The sequence below is a fragment of the Nanorana parkeri genome, unplaced genomic scaffold, assembly GCF_000935625.1.
Source record: "Nanorana parkeri isolate BGI_ZX_2015 unplaced genomic scaffold, ASM93562v1 scaffold1126, whole genome shotgun sequence".
In the NCBI taxonomy this organism is placed as follows: domain Eukaryota; kingdom Metazoa; phylum Chordata; class Amphibia; order Anura; family Dicroglossidae; genus Nanorana; species Nanorana parkeri.
In genome coordinates, this window is record NW_017307394.1 from 278,332 (window position 1) to 297,768 (window position 19,437).

At 40.4% G+C, this 19,437-nt stretch overlaps 1 protein-coding gene across 2 annotated transcripts; it reads right to left on the reverse strand.

Moving 5' to 3' along the window:
• Positions 1-4,296: 4,296 nt before the first annotated feature.
• ZFAND1 (zinc finger AN1-type containing 1) lies at positions 4,297-18,240 on the reverse strand. 2 transcript variants are annotated; one of them, XM_018567995.1, is made up of 8 exons: positions 18,106-18,240; positions 17,015-17,057; positions 14,657-14,696; positions 12,815-12,944; positions 11,601-11,690; positions 11,097-11,218; positions 7,819-7,953; positions 4,297-4,474 (listed from the first exon to the last, which is right to left on the reverse strand). In XM_018567995.1, the coding sequence occupies exons 1-8, from the start codon at positions 18,158-18,160 to the stop codon at positions 4,304-4,306; spliced, it is 786 nt and encodes a 261-aa protein (XP_018423497.1). In that variant the 5' UTR covers positions 18,161-18,240; the 3' UTR covers positions 4,297-4,303. The 2 variants fall into 2 exon arrangements, with proteins under 2 accessions (XP_018423497.1, XP_018423496.1); XM_018567994.1 differs by having other exon boundaries at positions 7,819-7,974.
• Between the last annotated feature and the right edge of the window lie 1,197 nt (positions 18,241-19,437).

Genomic DNA, 19,437 nt, shown 5'->3' on the forward strand with positions numbered 1-19,437 from the left:
GTATTATGCATTATAGCTATAATACTGTATGTGAAATGTACATCTGCCAGCGCTAATCAGATTAAATCATTAGCCACATAAAAATCTCAAATGATTTATTCGATCACCGATTCAATATCGGTCTCTATGGATCCACAGATCTTTCTCACGTGTCATCATGCACATTCTCTACAGATTAGAGACTCTGCAAAAACTGGCCTGTACGCTTTATAAATAACTTTGAATGCCAGCTAATGAGACTAAATTTAGGTGGGGACTGGAGTTTTATGAACTTGCCCTATAGAATATCGTCACACATTACAATACAAATTGAGAGTTTAGCACAGCATTTATGTTAAATACCATTTCATAGCTATAGGCATACATTCTTTTCATAACAGATCTTGGCCTAGGACTTGACATTCTTTCAGAATTTGTTCATCTCAGTTGGATTTACATATAAATGGCTGACAGCAGATCTGCGCTATTTGCATCGGTCATGTCTATACAAGTCTAGATTCAGCAAGATAAGCCCTTCTTTATACTGTATAAAGCATGGTGTAAATAGTAATCATCAACCAATTAACTTTCATTAGTACAATTGGCAGAATAGTGAAAGACACCGATTGGTTTGCTATCCACATTTTCTTTATGCACTTTACTATCAACCCAACTACAGGCAAAAGATTTCCTTTTAGCTTTAGATAGGATAAGGAAAATGTTTAGGATCGTTCTTTTTTTCTATATAATGCTTGTGAATTTAGCTGTATGTATCCCATTTAGCAGATTTCCTTTTACTTCCTGATTTGTTAATGGGTGTAAGATAGAACAGGAAATGATGGGAAAATGTTCAATGTGGACATAGACAGCAATAAAAACAATCTAACAATCTACCAGAATAGAGAAAGGTGAGAACTTTTTATTGCTGTGTGCATCCTGATTGAGGAGATTACCCCTCACTTTCCTAAAGCAAACAGTGACATCGGTGAGCTAGGCGAGATGCCGGACAGAGCCTGAGGCAGAGGTGCAGCACCAGCAAACCCCCCCCGCCCCCTTCCCCAGTAAACCACCAGGGCCCCCCTTCACCCATCCACCACCAACACCAGGTTACTGTGCACCACCAGCCCCAATCCCAGCCCCAGGACCCCCTTCTGCCCATTAACATTAACCACTCCCCCAGCCTCAGGCAGTGAAAAGTATAGGGACACCCTTGTCAGGACAGAATGGGTAATATCTCTTGTGGAGGCGTGGGTCGCAATAAAAACCTGACAGAGGCTCGAACATTACCTATTCTACTTGAAAACCATGTTTTTATTGCTGTGTCCTCGTTGGGAGATTTCACCTCAATTCCTGTTGTGCAAGTGATTCAGAATAAAAATTAATATTCACAAGTAAGCTTCCAATATATGAGGAGATGAGATTATATCAGCCTTGTTGGATATGCATGTTTGCAACAAAAAAAAACAAAAACAGACTAAAAGGTATATGCACTTTCACCACTGTACTAGAGTTGGGACCTTTGAGTTTCAGCACTGGATTGGGTGCTCAAAGTACTGTACGGTATTAATGATTGTTATAGTTCCAGCTATTGGCGCAGCATCCACATATGCGGCACCCATGATTGAAAGTTAATTTATTTGCACATAGCAAATGTCTAAAAATATTTTTTTCCTGCAGTTCAGTTTTGATAAATGCAATGGAACGCATGTGATTGGGATCATATCCCATTCCCATGCTTTCCACTTTGGTGGAAAAAAAAATAATGCAAAAGCAGTTGTACTGCTGCCCCCTAGTGTTCACTACAAGACACTATAGGAGCAATATTTTGGACAGGAAGATAATGAAAAAAGATATGTCCATTTTAAATAAAAAAGAATTGTTGTACAACAACGTCCTTGTTTCAGGTGTTCTCTACACATGTGTTTCACTGCATAGTTCTGTGTATGACTAATGCATAAAACAGTCTCCAGCAGACAAAAGCAGTGCCACACAATTTAAAATGTGCCCTTGAGCAGATCTAACGTAAAAGAGCAAATGTATATGCATACAGTAATAATCTTGGCATATAATGCATTGATACAAATGGTTTATGTTGTGGCCCAGTGACAGCTAAACTATTTTGCTAAATTGTAACTGACATATGAGCTAGATAATAAGCAATATTGGCCACTTTGGTAACTCTCACCCCAGGAGTGTAAAAAACAAACAAACAGGTTTACACTCAACTACGAAGTATAACTGCTTATGGTCCTCTTGAAAAAGGTAATTTTCTCCCGGAGATCCGGACTCTAAAACACATGCCCCTCTGTAATGTAATAAGTCTATCTACCGAATCTGTGACCAAAACTACATAGGAAAAAGTGGGAGGGTTTACTATACAGAATAGGCCAATCCAAGAGGTCACTGAGGGAACAGAACGGACAATTGTGTATATTAAAAGGTATTTTATTAGTACAAAAATATCAAAAAGGATAATAATATAAAGACTACCGTCTCTTCACCAGGACATCCTGATGAAGCCCCAATGTGGGAGGGGCGAAACACGTAGACGCGGATTGACGCTGTTTGACTGTTGGATTGGATGGCCACAGCAACCTCCATTCATGGCTAAAATATCTCGATGAACAACGGACCATTCCACTGGGAGAGACCTCAAAATAATAGACCCAACCAGGAGCGATTGCAACAAAGAAACTGACTCTGAAAGGTGGATAAAGATGTGATCACATCCCCTAAAGGACATATTATCGTCATGAACAAACAACTCATGTGAGTAATGACTCTAAAGACACAGGAACTCCTGATGTATTTTACTTACTCAATATAACTTTTTCAAATCATATCCCAACATCCTTTGGGTGACATTGCGATAAGGATACATTTACAGCACGCTAAATATCGGTTACATCTCTCACTTGAATTCCAAACAACCGATGTGATCGGCGAGTTGACAGTTTGTTCCTATACAACTGATACATATCTATTACTGAGTATATGCGTGCTTGCCTATCTTCAATAGTTTGCTGTGACCAAACCACACACCATTCAATTCCGATTGGTCCCGATACCAAGGGATTAAGAAAAATATTTCAGGTGCGGTCCACAACTTTGAATTCTCACGAACCGTATTAGGCTCAAATGATCACTTACCGGTGTGTTGATCTGGAGTTTGAAAAGAGTACATATCACCCCTTAACAGCATCAGTCTGATCTATCAACAGAGCCGCACTCCATTGCATTGCACTCAGTATTCTGGGCCGGTCCAAGAAACTATCAATGTATTAGTTATCCCGGGTCCTGTTATGTTTTATTCGATGATTCATGTTTAAAGCTAATGTGGATTATTCATCCAATCTGTGTGTTTTTTGAAGTCTGCAGACAATATTTGTATTTTAACCCCTTTGGTGAAGAGACGGTGGTCTTTATATTATTATCCTTTTTGATATTTTTGTACTAATAAAATACCTTTTACTATACACAATTAATTGTCTTTCCCGTTCCGTCAGTGACCTCCTGTATTTGCCTATTCTGTATAGCCAACCCTCCCAGTTTTTCCTGCTTATGGTCCTCTTGGTCTCCAAATAATACAAAAAAACCTTAATCTAAACAGGATATAAAACTGAACTCCAGGCAGATACAGAAAAAACAAATGAATTCAGCTCCGTTTTGTAATAAATCATCAATGTTGAGCAGTGTAGGTACTTACTGTATATTTAACTTGGTAATAGTCTCTTGCAGCCCCTGTAGAGCAGAGCTCAGACTGGGGGAGGAAGCAGCACCAGAAGCCAATTAGTTTTGCCGCAGTGATCAAGGGCTCACAAGAGACATGCGTATAGGAGGAAAGAAACAGAAATTAACTCATGGTTGTGCTGTTTCTGCCTTTTCCAAATCACTGGCTGGGGGAGGGACAAGACCTGTAAATGTAACGCATATGCAGGAAAGAAAGAACAGGCATTCTGCCCTGACAAACAGGGCTGTGCTGTGTGGGCACAGCTGTGTAAATCTCACAACTGGACAGAAATATAAATCTAAAACAGTTCATGGGGAGGGGGGGTTTAGTCCCTTAAGGACTTCCTTTAAACATCACCTTATTCTAAAACCCTATGCCACATTGCCATTAGACCGGAGCTCTTCTTCAATAGAACACATTTAGAGTATTGTTTCATATTCCAGAAACAAGCCTTTGTGATACATACCTACCCTTACACCTAAATAATATACTGTTATCCCTTTGTAAAGAAGTAGTCGGAGGCTAATTCTGTATATCTTAATAAAATATTCAATGTATATATGTACAAAATGTGCGAGTTGAGAAGTAGTAGTACTAGTTTAGGTAAGAATTGGTATCTTCCACACTGCTGCAGTCATTATCCAGATACTCTATAATAATATTCCCGCCGTTGTATAAAGCATTTTCCGGACTTGAAAGCCAGGTTTCCACGGTACTGTCCAAAGGCAGAGCATGTCCTGTCTCTGGGTGACACACTCTTAGCTTCTACAAGAGACAAACAGACACCACTTAGCATGCAATATATTTATCTTAACTCAGTGCTGTAATCATTAAGAATAACCATATGATAGAACATTGCTGTAATGAATTACATGCTTTTATTTATTAAAGTGGACCTTTACCCCCTTTTACTAAAAATCACATCAGCATTCAGCTCTGCATGCTGATATGAAATAATCTTACATTCATTTGTTAAACAAACAATTCTTGTTTTTTCTACTTCCTAGTCCTCTGGTGCATTAGTGTTGTAATGTGCCCAAGAGTTGCATCCTGGGAAGGTTACATCAGCAAAGCATTGCTGGGAAATCTAATCTGTAATCTCCTGAGATCTCAGGGGAGGGAATTTTCCTCCTCTGAGATAACATGTATGGTCACATGTCCTAGTCACATATGCCAGAGTTCCAGGAAGTAAAGGGAGATGGATTAATCTGCCCTTAATGAAAGATGGTGACTGAGAAGAATGAGGAGGAAAAGAAAAATAAGGTTTGCAAAGAATAAAAAGCAATTATCTATCATTATAGGTTTGTAGATTGCCATTACTAAACATGTCTAAAAGGTGTATTTGTGGTCATTTCAAATATATTGGTAAAATTCCTCTTCAGGACAACTAAGCAATAAGAAATCACATTTTAACTTGTTCAGTTAAAACTAAACTCCCAAAACTAAACTAAAATCTGTTTGACGTGTATTAAGCCAAAACATCCAATCTTCTTAACAGCTTCAAGCAAAAAAAAACAAAAAAAAACAGAAACCAACAACAAACCAAAAAAACAACTAGTGAACGGCTAATGCTATCCAGTGAACAATGTACAGAATATACAGTGGATATAAAAAGTCGTCACACCTCTGTAAAAATTTCAGGTTTTTGAAATGTAACAAAAAAATAAATTATACTAAGATAAATCACTTCAGACTTTTTTCCACCTTTAATGTGACCTATAATCTGTTTTTAATTGAATTGCACAAACAGAAATCTTTAAAGGGGGAAAAAAAGTAAAAGCTTACAATAATGTGGTTGCATAAATATGCACACCCTTAAACTAATACTTTGTTGAAGCACCTTTTGATTTTAGGACAGCATTCAGTCTTTCAGGGTAGGAGTATATCAGTATGGCACATCTTGCCTTGGGAATATTTGCCTACTCTTACTTACAAAAGCGCTCTAAATCTGGGAGATTGCGAGGGCATCTGCTATGCACAGCCCTCTCCAGCTCACCCCACAGATTTTCTATTTGATTCAGGTCCGGGCTCTGTCTGGATCATTCCAAAACTTTGATCTTCACTTGAATTCATTCTTTTGTTGATTTAGAAGTATGCTTTGGATCGTTGTCATGCTGAAAGGTGAAATTCCTCTTCATCTTTTTAGCAAAGGTCTGAAGGTTTTGTGCCAAATTGACTAATATTTTGAACTGTTCAGAAGTCCCTCCACCTTGACTAAAGCCCCAGTTCCAGCTGAAGAAACACAGCCACAAAGCATAATGCTGCCACCACCATGCTTCACTGTTGGTATGGTGTACTTTTGGAGATGTGCAGTGTTGTTTTGTAGAAAAAATACTTTTTGGAATTACGGCCAGAAAGTTCAATCTTGTTCTCATCAGACCATAACACATTTTCCCACATGCTTCCGTCAGACTTGATGTAGGTTTTTGCAAAATGTAGCCGGGCTTGGATGTTTTTCTTAGTAAGAAAAGGCTTCCGCCTTGTCATCCTACCCCACAGCCCAGACATATGAAGAATATGGAAGATTGCTGTCACATGTAGTACACAACCAGTTCTTGCCAGAATTGTCTGCAGCTCCCTTAATGTTGCTGTAAGCATATTGGCAGCCTCCTGGATCAGTTTTCTTGTTTTTTCATCAAGGAAGGAAGAATTTCCAGTTCTTGGTACTGTCACTGCTGCGCCATATTTTCTCCACTTGTTATGACTATCTTCGCAATTACCTTCCAACAATGAGATCCCTTTGATGCTTTGTAAACTATATGACTTTTGAAAGAAGAGGCAACTGAGTAAATGTCAGAACAATCCGACTAGAACAGCTGAGCTTTATATGGGCTTAATCAGTCACTTTAATTGATGGCAGGTGTATACTGACTACTATTTAACATCAGATTGAATGTGATTGGTTAATTCTGAACACAGCCACATCCCTAATTATAAGAGGGTGTATAGATTTATGCAGCCATATTATTTTGTTTTTATTTTTTTCCCCACTAAACAATTTCAGTTTGTTTTATAATTGAATTGTACAGATTATAGGTCACATTAAAAGGTGGAGAAAATCTGAAGTGATTTATCTTGGTCTGAATTGGTCTGTGTAGACTTTTTATATCCACTGTAATTTATTGTAGTCAAATGCCTTGCAGTCAGATTTATAAGACCTTGCGGTGTGCTTCAGGGGCTGCTTTCTCTGGTTACATAATCTTGTGTTATGCAACTTCCGTCTCATGCTCCAAAATGTGTAGGCAATGATATAGTGGGCCTACAGAGGGTGGTGCTTGGACCCATTGAATACTTGTTCTTTGGGCTCAGATCAGAACCAAAATTGAAATACATGTATGGGAACTATTTTGCCTAAAAGATCTGTAATTTGGTGCAGCCAGTTTTGTAATCCAGGCACCTTTGCTAGACAGCATAGCCAAATCCTTGATCTCCACTGTAGCAGTGGCACAGATTGGTCAAGAACACATGCAGCAAAGCCTAATTGGCTCTTCATACTGTCTCTCCCTCCCCGGAGTGCTGTTGTACAGAAGGCTGATGAAGACTACATCATATGTTTATACTAGTTGCAGTAAAAAATGCATTTAAGATAAACTTGTCAGTAGAGGTTTTAGAACAGAAAAAGCCATGCAAACCCCATCACGCCTCTGCATCTAGAAGTCATGCCTTTGGCTCTTGAAGCCTTGCAATGCCTAATGGGATTTGTAGTTTTATAACAGCTGGGCCGCAGTTTGGCTACCCCTGCTTTACAACAACATAGTAGCAAGCCGTAACTACATGTACCAATACAATCCTGCAGAGATCCTGAATCTGTGAATACTATAAAGGAGCATGTTTCGGGGTACTCCATTCAAACTGGCATAAGAGTAAACATTTAACTTATCGCAAAAACCTTTCTTATTTACTTTAAACATTTTCATATTCAAGTGTTCAAGACAACGTCCTAAAGAATAAAGTTGCAGAGTTGTGTAAACAGATTTTATTACATACATAAAGCAGTGGATAGTTAGTATTTAAAGTAATGCCCGGCATTCTATAGCAGTTTATAGAGTTCACCCAGGTGACACAGGTTGGTTTTTCAGGTGTGGCAGGGAATGTTAACTAAAACATACCTTTGCTGTTGCTCTGTTATTGTCATTCTTGAGACTTGCTAAGGAAGCTGCATAATCCACAGCCTTACCAATACTCCACTTCTTGCAGAAGAATATGGGTTTGCTTTTGTCCTTTCCATCCTTAGGCAAGAAAACCTGGAAGTAGACCCTTTCGGACTGAAAAATGCAACTTCTATCAGACAACAGGACTGGAATTTGTAAAGTGTAGACAGAAGTTGTGTGTACCAACCAAAATCAGCTTTAATTATCTATCCAATTTGTGCTTCATTACATGAGACTGTGTGTGTCAGAGCAATGTTCAAATAGTAGAGCACAAAAAAAAAACCAAACCAAAAACCCAATACATACGCGTACACATTATACACAATACACGCACACACACCAGTAAAGTGATGTAATCAATTAATACAGTCCATACAAATACATTAGTAGGGCTCCCATCCATTGCCAACATTGTTGTACATAAAGAGGGGATGCAGGACCAGTACATAAAGAATGGATGCTGTACAGTTATACATGGACACAGTGAGGGGGGATTTGGTGTGACTCTTTATTCCCATGTACTTGGCTGGAGCTAAAGTTGGAACCCTAACAAAATCTACATAAAAACAGAATGCAATGATTTGCAATTCTCATAAACCCGTATTTTATTCACAATAGAAAACATATATGGTTAAACAGAAAATGTACCACTTTGAGAAAAAAATAAGGTAATTTTGAAATGAATGGCAGCAACATGTCTGAAAAAAAGTTGGGACAGGGCCATATTTACCACGGTGTAGCATCCCCTCTGCTTTTAACAACACTCTGTAAATCGCTTTCTATGGACACAGATCACACCAGCGCCTAAGGATCTTCACACGGGATCCAGCATATACAATAATGGTAGTAATAGTACATCTTCTCACAGTGAGGCTGCTCCTTAACAGTCAGGGAGACTATCACATAATCTGTGAACAAAAACTAAGTGAGCGCCTTCTCATTTACTGTAAATAAATACGAAACAATAAAAACCTACTCACAAAAGGTGAGGTGCAGGCAGCGTCTGAACATAGGAGTCACAGAATGACTGTGTCTGCAAGGCTGTTGGAGGTGAGATGAGACCGGCAAAGACACGCTGGTTGCTCTGTCATCCAAGCCTCCACTGGCTGAAGGTGTTTTTGGGGCACGCCCCCTTCTTCAGAGCCAGGCTCCTCCAACAATCTTGCAAATAGAGTCATTCTGTGACTCCTTTGTTCAGACGCTGCCTGCACCTCACCTTTGTGAGTAGAATTTTATTGGTTTGTATATATTTACCAGTAAATGATAATGCACAGGATAAGGCGCCCTCTTGGTTTTTGTTTAAATGTCTGGGAAATGAGACCAGCTGCTGGAGTTTTAGAAGAGGAATGTTGTCCCATTCTTGCCCGATATATGATTCTAACTGCTCAACAGTCCTGGGTCTTCTTTATCGTACTTTTCGTTTCAAGATGCACCAAATATACTCAATTGGGGAGAGGTCTGGACTGCAGGCAGGCCAGTTAAGCACCCGGACTATTCTACTACGAAGCCATGCTGTTGTCATAGATGCTACATGTAGTTTAGCATTGTCCTGCTGAAATACAAAAAGGCCTTCCCTGAAAAAGACGTTGGTCTGGATGGGATCATATGCTGCTCTAATACCTGGATATATCTTTCAGCATTGATGGTGCCTTTCCAGATGTGTAAGCTGCCTGTGTCATACACACTAATGCACCCCCATACCATCAGAGATGCAGGCTTTTGAGCTGAGTGCAGATAACAAGCCGGAAGGTCCTTCTCTTTAGTCTAGGGGATGCGGTGCCCATGGTTGCCAAAAAGAATGTCAAATTTTGATTCGACTGACCACAGTTTTCCACTTTGTGACAGACCATTTTAAATGAGCTTTGGGCCAAAGAGGACGGCGGCGTTTCTGGATCATGTTCAGATATGGCCTCGTCTTTGCATTGTAGAGCTTTAACTTGCATTTTTGGATGGCACGGTGAGCTGTGTTCACAGACAGTGATTTTTGGAAGTATGCAGTGATGTCCATCACATAATCATGCTTGTTTTTAATGCAGAGCCGTCTGAGGGCCCGAAGATAATGGGCATTCAATATTGCTTTTCGATCTTGTCCGTTACGCACAGAGATTTCTCTTTTGATATTATGTACTGTAGATGATGATATATTTAAAGTCTTTACAATTTTACGTTGAGGAACATTATTCTGAAATTGTTAGAACATTTTTAGATGCAGCTTTTCACAGATTGGTGAACGTCTGCCCATCTTTGCTTCTGAGACACTCAGACTCTCTAAGATGCTCCTTTTATACCCAATCATGTTACTGACTGGTTGCCAATTAACCTAATTAGTTGCAAAATGTTCCTCCAGCTCTTCCTTGTTTGTATCACTTAATTTGCCAGCTTTTTGTTGCCCTTTCCCAACTTGATTGAGACTCGTTACTGCCAATTTCAACATTACCTTTATTTTTTGAATGCGACATTTTCTCAGTTTAAACACTTGACATGTTTTCTATTGTGAATCAAATATGGGTTTATGAGATTTGCAAATCAGTTTTGCACTCTGGCTTTAGGTAGATTTTACACAACGTCCAAACTTTTTTGGAATTGGGGTTGCGGTACTAGTATCTTTACACATTCTTTTTCATCCATATATTGTACACTGGTACAAAAGAACAACAGTTTTGCCCGTCCCCGTTTATACTAAAGTTCACCTGCTATTTTGGGAAAGGGTGGAGACACTTGAAATGGTTTTTCATTTACGATATATAGATCACAAAGATTAAGAGAAAGTTCAAGGATACCAGTACCACATTCCTTCAATATTTTTCTTCCTTTCCCCCCTCAAAAGTGGAGTTTTCCTTTAAACCCTTTCTATTTACTACAATAATTACTATCGGGTATAAAGTGCAGGCATCTAGAGGCCCATAGTTCCCATCACTATTGCTAAATGCCAGACTGCTCTGACAGACAAAGCATTTTCACTATCAGTAAGCAGCTTGGTGGCCCCCTCCTGCCTTCCAAGCATTACTAATGCAAACTGCCTTACTGACCAACAGAAATGTGTATTAGCATTATAAATGGGGACTAAAAGGCTGCTACAAGTATTTGCAATCACTTCTTGGTGCCTGCACTTTATACCCAATAGCATTGTTTTTGTAACCTAGTTGCTTTAGAAGTTCAACACCAATTTTGTAATTTCCCTCCCCATGTTCTGATTAGGCAGGACCACCTATAAAGAACTCTGGCCAAACACTTGCCTGTGGCAAAGATTTATCCCCCAGAGCATGTAGCTTCAGCTTCATTAGTGCAACTTTTGCGGCAGTCTCGCTGTTTTTTGCTCCCTTCCTCGCTTTGCTGGGAGGAACAGATTTTTTGGAATCTGAAAATAAGACAAATAAAAAATGCTATGAACACACTATAAATGATTTTCTGACAAGTTCATGCTGCTTTCCTGGCTCACCATGTCTTCCTGTAGGTAACACAGTACAGCCTTTGGTACAGTAAACCTCCAGTCTGCCTTAGGTGGCTCTAAAATATAAACTACAACATAGCACTGCAGACAGATGACAGACCAGAAACTCTCAGACTCCAGGTAACCTCTCACCTTCCAAGGCCTAGAGTCATCCTCAGAGTAACTAAACCTATATTAAACTAAAATTAGATAAACATAAAAACTGAATATTCAGGCTCAAGGCTAAAACTGGTTCTCTTTAACAAATATCCACTGATGTACAGAAAAAAACCAAAACAGATCCACTAACCAACAATCTCTTTCACCAATTGTTGTGTTGCAGACATTCGAGGTTTGGGTGCTTCAAGCTTATCACACTCATGATCTGACTGATGACGATGTCAGAAAAAAATATACCCTGTTATATGAAATATATATATATATATATAAAAATTGTTATCTGATACTTACCGTAATTTTTCATTTCCTGCTGATCCTCATGTCGGCATACTGAGGGTCAGCTCCACCCCCTTAACCCCTCAGGACCACCCCTAACCAAGCTAATAAAAGAGAAGAAGAGCGAGGGGGGGGGAAGACTAAACGTTCCATAAAAAGCCACAGACACACACCAGGGAGGGAATCTATGCCGAGATGAGGATGAGCCAGGAAATGAAAATTACGGTAAATGTCAGATAACAATTTTCCATATTCCTCATCTCATGTCAGCATACTGCGGGTTGTAAAAAGCTCAAAACAATAGGGTGGGGAATAAATAAATATAACACAAAATCTTGCAAAAACGACAACAATTTGCTGAGCTAAAGCTGCTGATAAAACTGAGGAACTAAAACGGGCCATCTGCGCCAAAGCCACATCCACTTTGTAATGTTTCGCAAACGTATTCAACGAGCTCAGATGTCTCCCACCGAAAGCTTATCGTGCAAAGCCCAAGATGCTGAAACTCCCCTATTTGAATGAACACGCACTGAAGCCAGGGGAGCAGGCCCTTGCTTAGTGTAAGCCATCTTGATGACTGTCTGGATCCAGGATGACAGAATCCTAGGAGTGGCAGACAATCATTTCTTTTGACCTCCAGGTAAAACGAACACCCTGTCTGTTCTCCTAATTCCACGCATTCTGTTGATATAGGCCAGAAAGAAAACAGACAGTAAGTGAGCTCCCCGCAACTAGAAGCAGAAATGTATTCTGCCTTAAAGAGGCCCTGCACCACAGGCGCCCAGAATCAGGGAGATTTACTCCCAACAGTCCGGCCATCCTTCCCAGGAGAGGCTGAACCCGGGTGGGAGATTTGGTAGGGTGGAATCACAGGATACAATAAGAAGGTGGCCTGAAGCGAGAACAAAAAATAGAACGGTTAGACTGTCTATTTCTTCTCTTTTATGAGCTTGACTAGGGGTGGTCCTGAGGGGTCAAGGGGGAGGAGCTGACCCACAGTATGCCAACATGAGGATGAGCAGGAAATATATACACACACACACACATCATCCTGTGTATATTGAACATACCTGAAACAGAAGTGTTTCGCACAGAAAGGACACAGAACTTGCACTAGCTCCTTATCACTGCAGCCTTTATAAGTACATGGGTAGTGTGTGCTCCCCTCAGATTTTTCATGATCCGTACTCACTGTAACCTTTCACCAAAACAAATAAAGAAACAGAATGAGATTTGAACACTCTGAAGTTCTTTACCAATAATTGTATTTACATTTTAGCAATAAGCTAAAAAAATGTATTGATCTAGTCTGTGTGTAGATGGCAAAGAAGCAATAGTCAATTTATTGGCACATTGCCATTCAACTGCAAGCGCTTTCGGGGCCTCAGAATGAGCCTGATGAAGGGGACCCCTAGAGGCCCCGAAAGCGCTTGCAGTTGAATGGCAATGTGCCAATAAATTGACTATTGCTTCATTAACCTTTGGAGTGCTGGTGACGTTATTATCTTGATCGCATTTCTTCACGGCGCCATCCGTGGCCACTACAAGCACCCACCCGTCCACACGGGTTTTCCTTTGACTCCGGTAAGTTTTCTAGATGGCAAAGAATCCACACAATAACATCTGCTGTTTTTTTATCATAAGGTATGCTGAAAAGTTGTTGGGCAAACAGTGCTTGCAGCCAATCACGCTCTCTGGAAGGAAAAGACCGAGTTGAGTAATCAGTGGACACACGATAGCTCAGCTCTCGATCTATAGAGCCGGTGTGTGACAGCTGCAGTATCCCACACTGGCTCTACCTATTGCAAAGAGTGTATTTTACTTTCCCATTACTTCTCCTGTAATAAGTGCATGGCTCCCCCAGCCTTACATGATAAATTAGACCGCTTTTGTTTTGCAATTGAAACAATAAAGATGTAAATACCTTCTACTTCAAAGGGATATTAAAGGCAAAACGTTTTTAAACTATTTAAAATGCTGATGAAATCACTTACAATGGATGCTGCTCCTTTTTTCTGTTTAAAAGTTTTAGACCGAGAGGCCCCGCAAGCGCTTGCAGTTGAATGGCAATGTGCCAATAAATTGACTATTGCTTCATTAACCTTTGGAGTGCTGGTGACGTTATTATCTTGATCGCATTTCTTCACGGCGCCATCCGTGGCCACTACAAGCACCCACCCGTCCACACGGGTTTTCCTTTGACTCCGGTAAGTTTTCTAGATGGCAAAGAATCCACACAATAACATCTGCTGTTTTTTTATCATAAGGTATGCTGAAAAGTTGTTGGGCAAACAGTGCTTGCAGCCAATCACGCTCTCTGGAAGGAAAAGACCGAGTTGAGTAATCAGTGGACACACGATAGCTCAGCTCTCGATCTATAGAGCCGGTGTGTGACAGCTGCAGTATCCCACACTGGCTCTACCTATTGCAAAGAGTGTATTTTACTTTCCCATTACTTCTCCTGTAATAAGTGCATGGCTCCCCCAGCCTTACATGATAAATTAGACCGCTTTTGTTTTGCAATTGAAACAATAAAGATGTAAATACCTTCTACTTCAAAGGGATATTAAAGGCAAAACGTTTTTAAACTATTTAAAATGCTGATGAAATCACTTACAATGGATGCTGCTCCTTTTTTCTGTTTAAAAGTTTTAGTTTCCTGCAGAATCAGCTGGTCAGAAACATGACATGTAATGTATATTTGTTTGATCTGAAATCATTATTGAGAAAAGGTTTGAGACTTTAATACTACTTTAATTAGGTATTTCTGTAGGCCAAGAAAGCAGAAAGTGTCACCCTGACATCTCAGTATCCTGTAACTACGGTAAATGCTCTTTGGAAAGTTTTATGATAAAAACCTGTGCAATACTACAAAGACACGCTGCTTGCAAAGACACTGTATTTCATTACCTCAACACAGCCATGAGAGTCTCTGTTTCTGTGTACAAGGCTGTAAAGACAACAAACATGCACATTTGTGATAACAAAAAAAAAACAACAACAGCAGCAGAACACATGATATACTTAATTTTTACTTATTAGAAACTATAATAATGTAAAAATAAGAACCTTTAAAAAATAGATCACATACCCAATTTATGAGGGTTTTAAAATGATTTGACTTTTAAATGTATGTCAAATGCAAGAGGTATGATTACCGGAATTTGTCATATCAGCCTCCTGTAATCCCCTGTACAGCAACACTGGGCGAGGGAAGGACAACATAGGTCCTCTACTGCAGTACACATGTGCTTAGAGTGAACATACAGACAGGAGGAGAGAGGAGAATGATCACTTATCACTATGATGCTTCTCTTTGAATGGCCAATAAGTATGCTTGGGGAATGTTGCCTGCTGCACTGGAGGACTTAGCAAATATATATATATATATTTTACATACACACAAATACTATATATACAATCAATTAACGTAGCACATGCAATATATGTATACACGGAGTGGCCGGTTTATTATGACCACCTGGCGTTTGAAAACAAATTAGCTATAATTTCGCGCTAAAGTTGCTAAAGGGCCAGACCATTATAAATAGGGAAGCAGGTTGTTTACCACGACAGTAGAAGTGATTTTTTTCTGAAGATATGGGTAAACAACGCAATTTAACAGCCTTTGAACGTGGAATGATTGTTGGCACGAGCCATGGAGCGAGTATCAGCAAAACAGCAGAATTCGTTAAATGTTCAAGAGGGGCTCATTGTTAAAGTGTTTAAAGACTGGACTGTCAGCCAAAAATCTGGGTCTGAACGTGCGAATTGTGGCCGTCAGCGACTAGTCAATGTTAGGGCAGAGCGGAGAGTGGCAAGACTGGTACAAGACAACAGAAGGGCAACAGTGCAGTGTCACATTCCTCGCATCACCTTTCAACATCTCGTGGCCCAAAAAAGTACTGATGGGGTGTTCGTAATAATCTGGCCACTCAGTGTATGTTCTCAGAGTGTTGTTCTCTATAGTGCTTGCAGCTTTGACTAGGTTGTATTGGTGCTGACATATTGCCGAGATCTTGTCTGGCAGTAGTGTCTCAATCACAAATCCTTTGGCATATCAATATATACACAAACTTCAAATAAGTATTAAGTATGAAAGTAAAGTCACGATGATGTCTATAGCTATTGCTTATATGTTTGTTTTGGTTTTCTCTAGAAGCAATCATCAAAAGCAGACACTATCTTTGTTTCCTCATATCACTTGATAAATAAGGTCTTCTATTATATACATAGCAGCTGAAGCAAAGGAAGAAAATACAAATTTCCCATAGCAACATATGAGACAAATGCCAAAAAATAACAAACGAATATCAGCCGGTGCTATGAAAAATATATCTACTTTTATGCGCCAAGGTATAGAATTGCTGGTTCTGGTGAAGGTAGTGTTTGGAACAATCCAGGTGTTTAGAGGTGAAAGCACACGGAACTTCACTTTAAAATCAGCGAAATACATTACAAGTGAATACAAACAAAATTTCTTTAATGTCTTGCAGTTCATTTTCTTTCAGAAACAGCCACAGCCTGAGTGGAAAAGCCTGCCCCCTGCCAGCAGCTACAGAGCAGGGTCCTTGCCTTCGGTGGGGGAGCAGTGGTCTCCCTGCAGAGGTTCAATATACCCTTTACAGGGTCAGAGCCAGCACTCTTCAATGAGCAAAGCTCATATTCCTGCTAACTGGAGACCTCTGGTTTCCGACTCAGCAGTGGGGCTTGTCACCACAGACAGCAAGGATCCTGTAGCTGCTGGTAGGGGACCGTCGTTTCCACTTAGAAAATTAACTGTAAAACTTTGCTAATCTTTTGTCTTGATGCACCTGGAACGTATTTAACTGATTTAAACTGAAGGTTTGTTTGGGTTTTAAAAGTATTTAATGTTAATTTAAAAGTATTTAATGTTAGGGTGAGGGAGCTGCCTACTTTTTCGGGTAGAGTAGAGAATGAGGTAGGTGTGCCTCAATTTTTTGACAAGGTCATTAATTTACTGGTGCTGGTGGGATTGTAATGTGAAGGGGGATTAAGGACACTGATGTGAAAGGGGTGCTCTGATGTAACACATGACTCTGATGTGTAGGGGGGGAGTCTTCTGACGTGAAAGAGGTGCCTCCGACGTGAAAGAGGTGCCTCCGACGTGAAAGAGGTGCCTCCGACGTGAAAGAGGTGGCTTATGTCAAGGGGACTTCTTACTCCTTATGTGAAGGGGGAAGTCCCATGTGAAGGGGGCTCCTGATGTAGATGTATAGCATCTATCATTCGATACCCAACACTCACCAAAATACTTTTGAGCAGCCATCACAGATAAAAGGAAGAAAATCTGTTGGACAAAAACAGAAACAAAAAGAGGCATGACAATAACATAAAAGTTACTAAAACAATATCAAAGGACAGCATTACAGCATGCTATAGTCTGAGCAGGGATAACTACTGAGCTGGCCACCTGCTTCTTTTATTACTTGTAACTGCTGCAGACAATTAACATTTTTCTTTGAGCTGAATACAAGATATGGAAATGTGATTGGTTGCTAGGGGTTACTATGCTCTGCAAGCCATTCTCAATAGATGGGCTCTCCTCTGCAAATTTTCTTTAATGTAGATTTAATTCCTAATTCAATGACTTTTAACTTGCTAAAGCACAGTGCATAGTGTCTCCATGCGTACATGCCAACAGCCATTTTTCAAGTCCAACCCTGGACACGGGACACAAAAACCACACACCTTTCACCTTGCTCTGGCAGTCTCCCTCCATCCATATGACTGTTCCCAGAAAGCCTACTCTGTAAGGTGCTCCTGGCTGCCGTGACACTCTCACCTTCTACATGTACAATGCAATATCCCCTCTTGTACCCCTAGACGTAATGAGCATTTACCTCTTGCAGTGCAAGGAGAGGGGGCTACATTGAAAGAGGTCTTGTGCCCAGAGTTGGGCTTTAATATTTTTTAATCTGCAGCCATCATTAAAACTACACCTGGTTATCTTGCTATGAAGGTCCTTGTTAAGGCACTTTCTGTTAAAGGGTGACAATGCTTTGTCCCACTCACTAAGTTATGCTCTTGTGTTGTCACCCTTCCATGTAGCCTTTCACTGACTACACTGTTGTTACTTGGTCTGAGCAATTCCATGCCACCCTCGCAGGAGAGAGAGCTCCAGCAAATAATAAAACAGTTATCAGAAAGAAAAGAAAACAACTGTTTCTAAAACACAATGCTACAGCAAACTAAATGTCATTTAGTTAGGTTTTACATTTACTGTAAAGCAAGAGGATTCGCATGACAGCCAGACAACCAGTATTGTCAGTAGGAAAGCTCAGCAGTGAAGTCTTATCATTGTCTCATTACAGATTTCCTTTATGGCATCTCATCACCTAGCTGGCCGCAGTGCTCCACATCACAGTGCTGTCCGATCTCCACTTCTGCCATAGCAATCCGCCTTGTCTGCTGTTACAACGTGGAAAGTTTGTTTATGCTGTATGAAAATGACTAGCCTGTATTCCAGTGAACTTCCGTCCACCTCAGATGACGTCATTAAAACAGCGATCCTGGGCCCGGTCTATTGGTTTCATAGTCTAATTTACTCATGTGCTCCATCTGCTGGCTGAAAGCCTCTCCAGGCCAGGGACTATGCAACGTATAGGGGGCAGTGCAGGCAGATAATGGACGGTTAGTAAAAGGCAAAGATGAGACTGATGACTGTTTCATTTACCAGTGAATAGCGGATATGCATGATGATAGTGTTTCCTTTTAATTCTAAATGTCAAGGGAAAGGCAAATATACAGTATTTATACAGTATTTATACAGTACATCTGTGCAAGACATGCACATTTTCCACCATGTTTTATGACTTTTAGGGCCAGGGCCGGCCTTAGGGGTGTGCGAGCAGTGCGGCCGCACAGGGCGCCATGGCAACAAGGGCGCCGTGCGGCCGACACCACGCCTAAAGGCCTAAGGCCGGCCCTGTTTAGGGCCTGTTCACACTGGATGCAACCTTATTTAAAAAAAATGTTTTAAAGCACCCAAAAAAGTTTTACGTCCCCTGCCCCCATGCGCACGCACTTATACACGTAAATACGCGTCGGGTGCGCATACGTGCAAAAACAACGATTACGCCACACATGTTACATATCGCCAGGAACGTCGCAGTGAGAGCAATAATTCTAGGGCCATCAATCACTGATAACACTAAACTGATGAGCGGTAAAAGCTTTTAAAGCGTCGCCCATAAACAATTTTTTTCCCCAAAATTTTCGGTCCTTTTTCATTATATAATAAAAAATAAAAAACCTGCACTGGTGATTAAATACCACCATAAGAAAGCTCTATCTGTCCCTAAAAAATGGTATAAAATTAATTTCAGTGCAGCGTTGTATGACGGAATAAATGTCAGTCAAAGTACCGCAGCGCTGAATACTGAAAAATGGCCTGGCCAGGAAGGGGGTGTAAACACCCCGGTCAGCAAGTGGTTAAGGTTCGTCAGCACCACCACCTGGCTCGAAAAGGAGAGATTTTCGTTTCAGCATGCGTAGTTTTCATCTGGAGATTTTTGTTATACAATACCGCCACCAACCTGTCAATTTTCGTCCAACTAGACAAAGTTTTCTAGTATGCTTGAAAGACAAAAATCTGCCAGTTGTACAGTAATTGAGATTGTACACTTCCCATCACCTGGCAGATTTTCAGGCGAAAATGCAATCGCAGA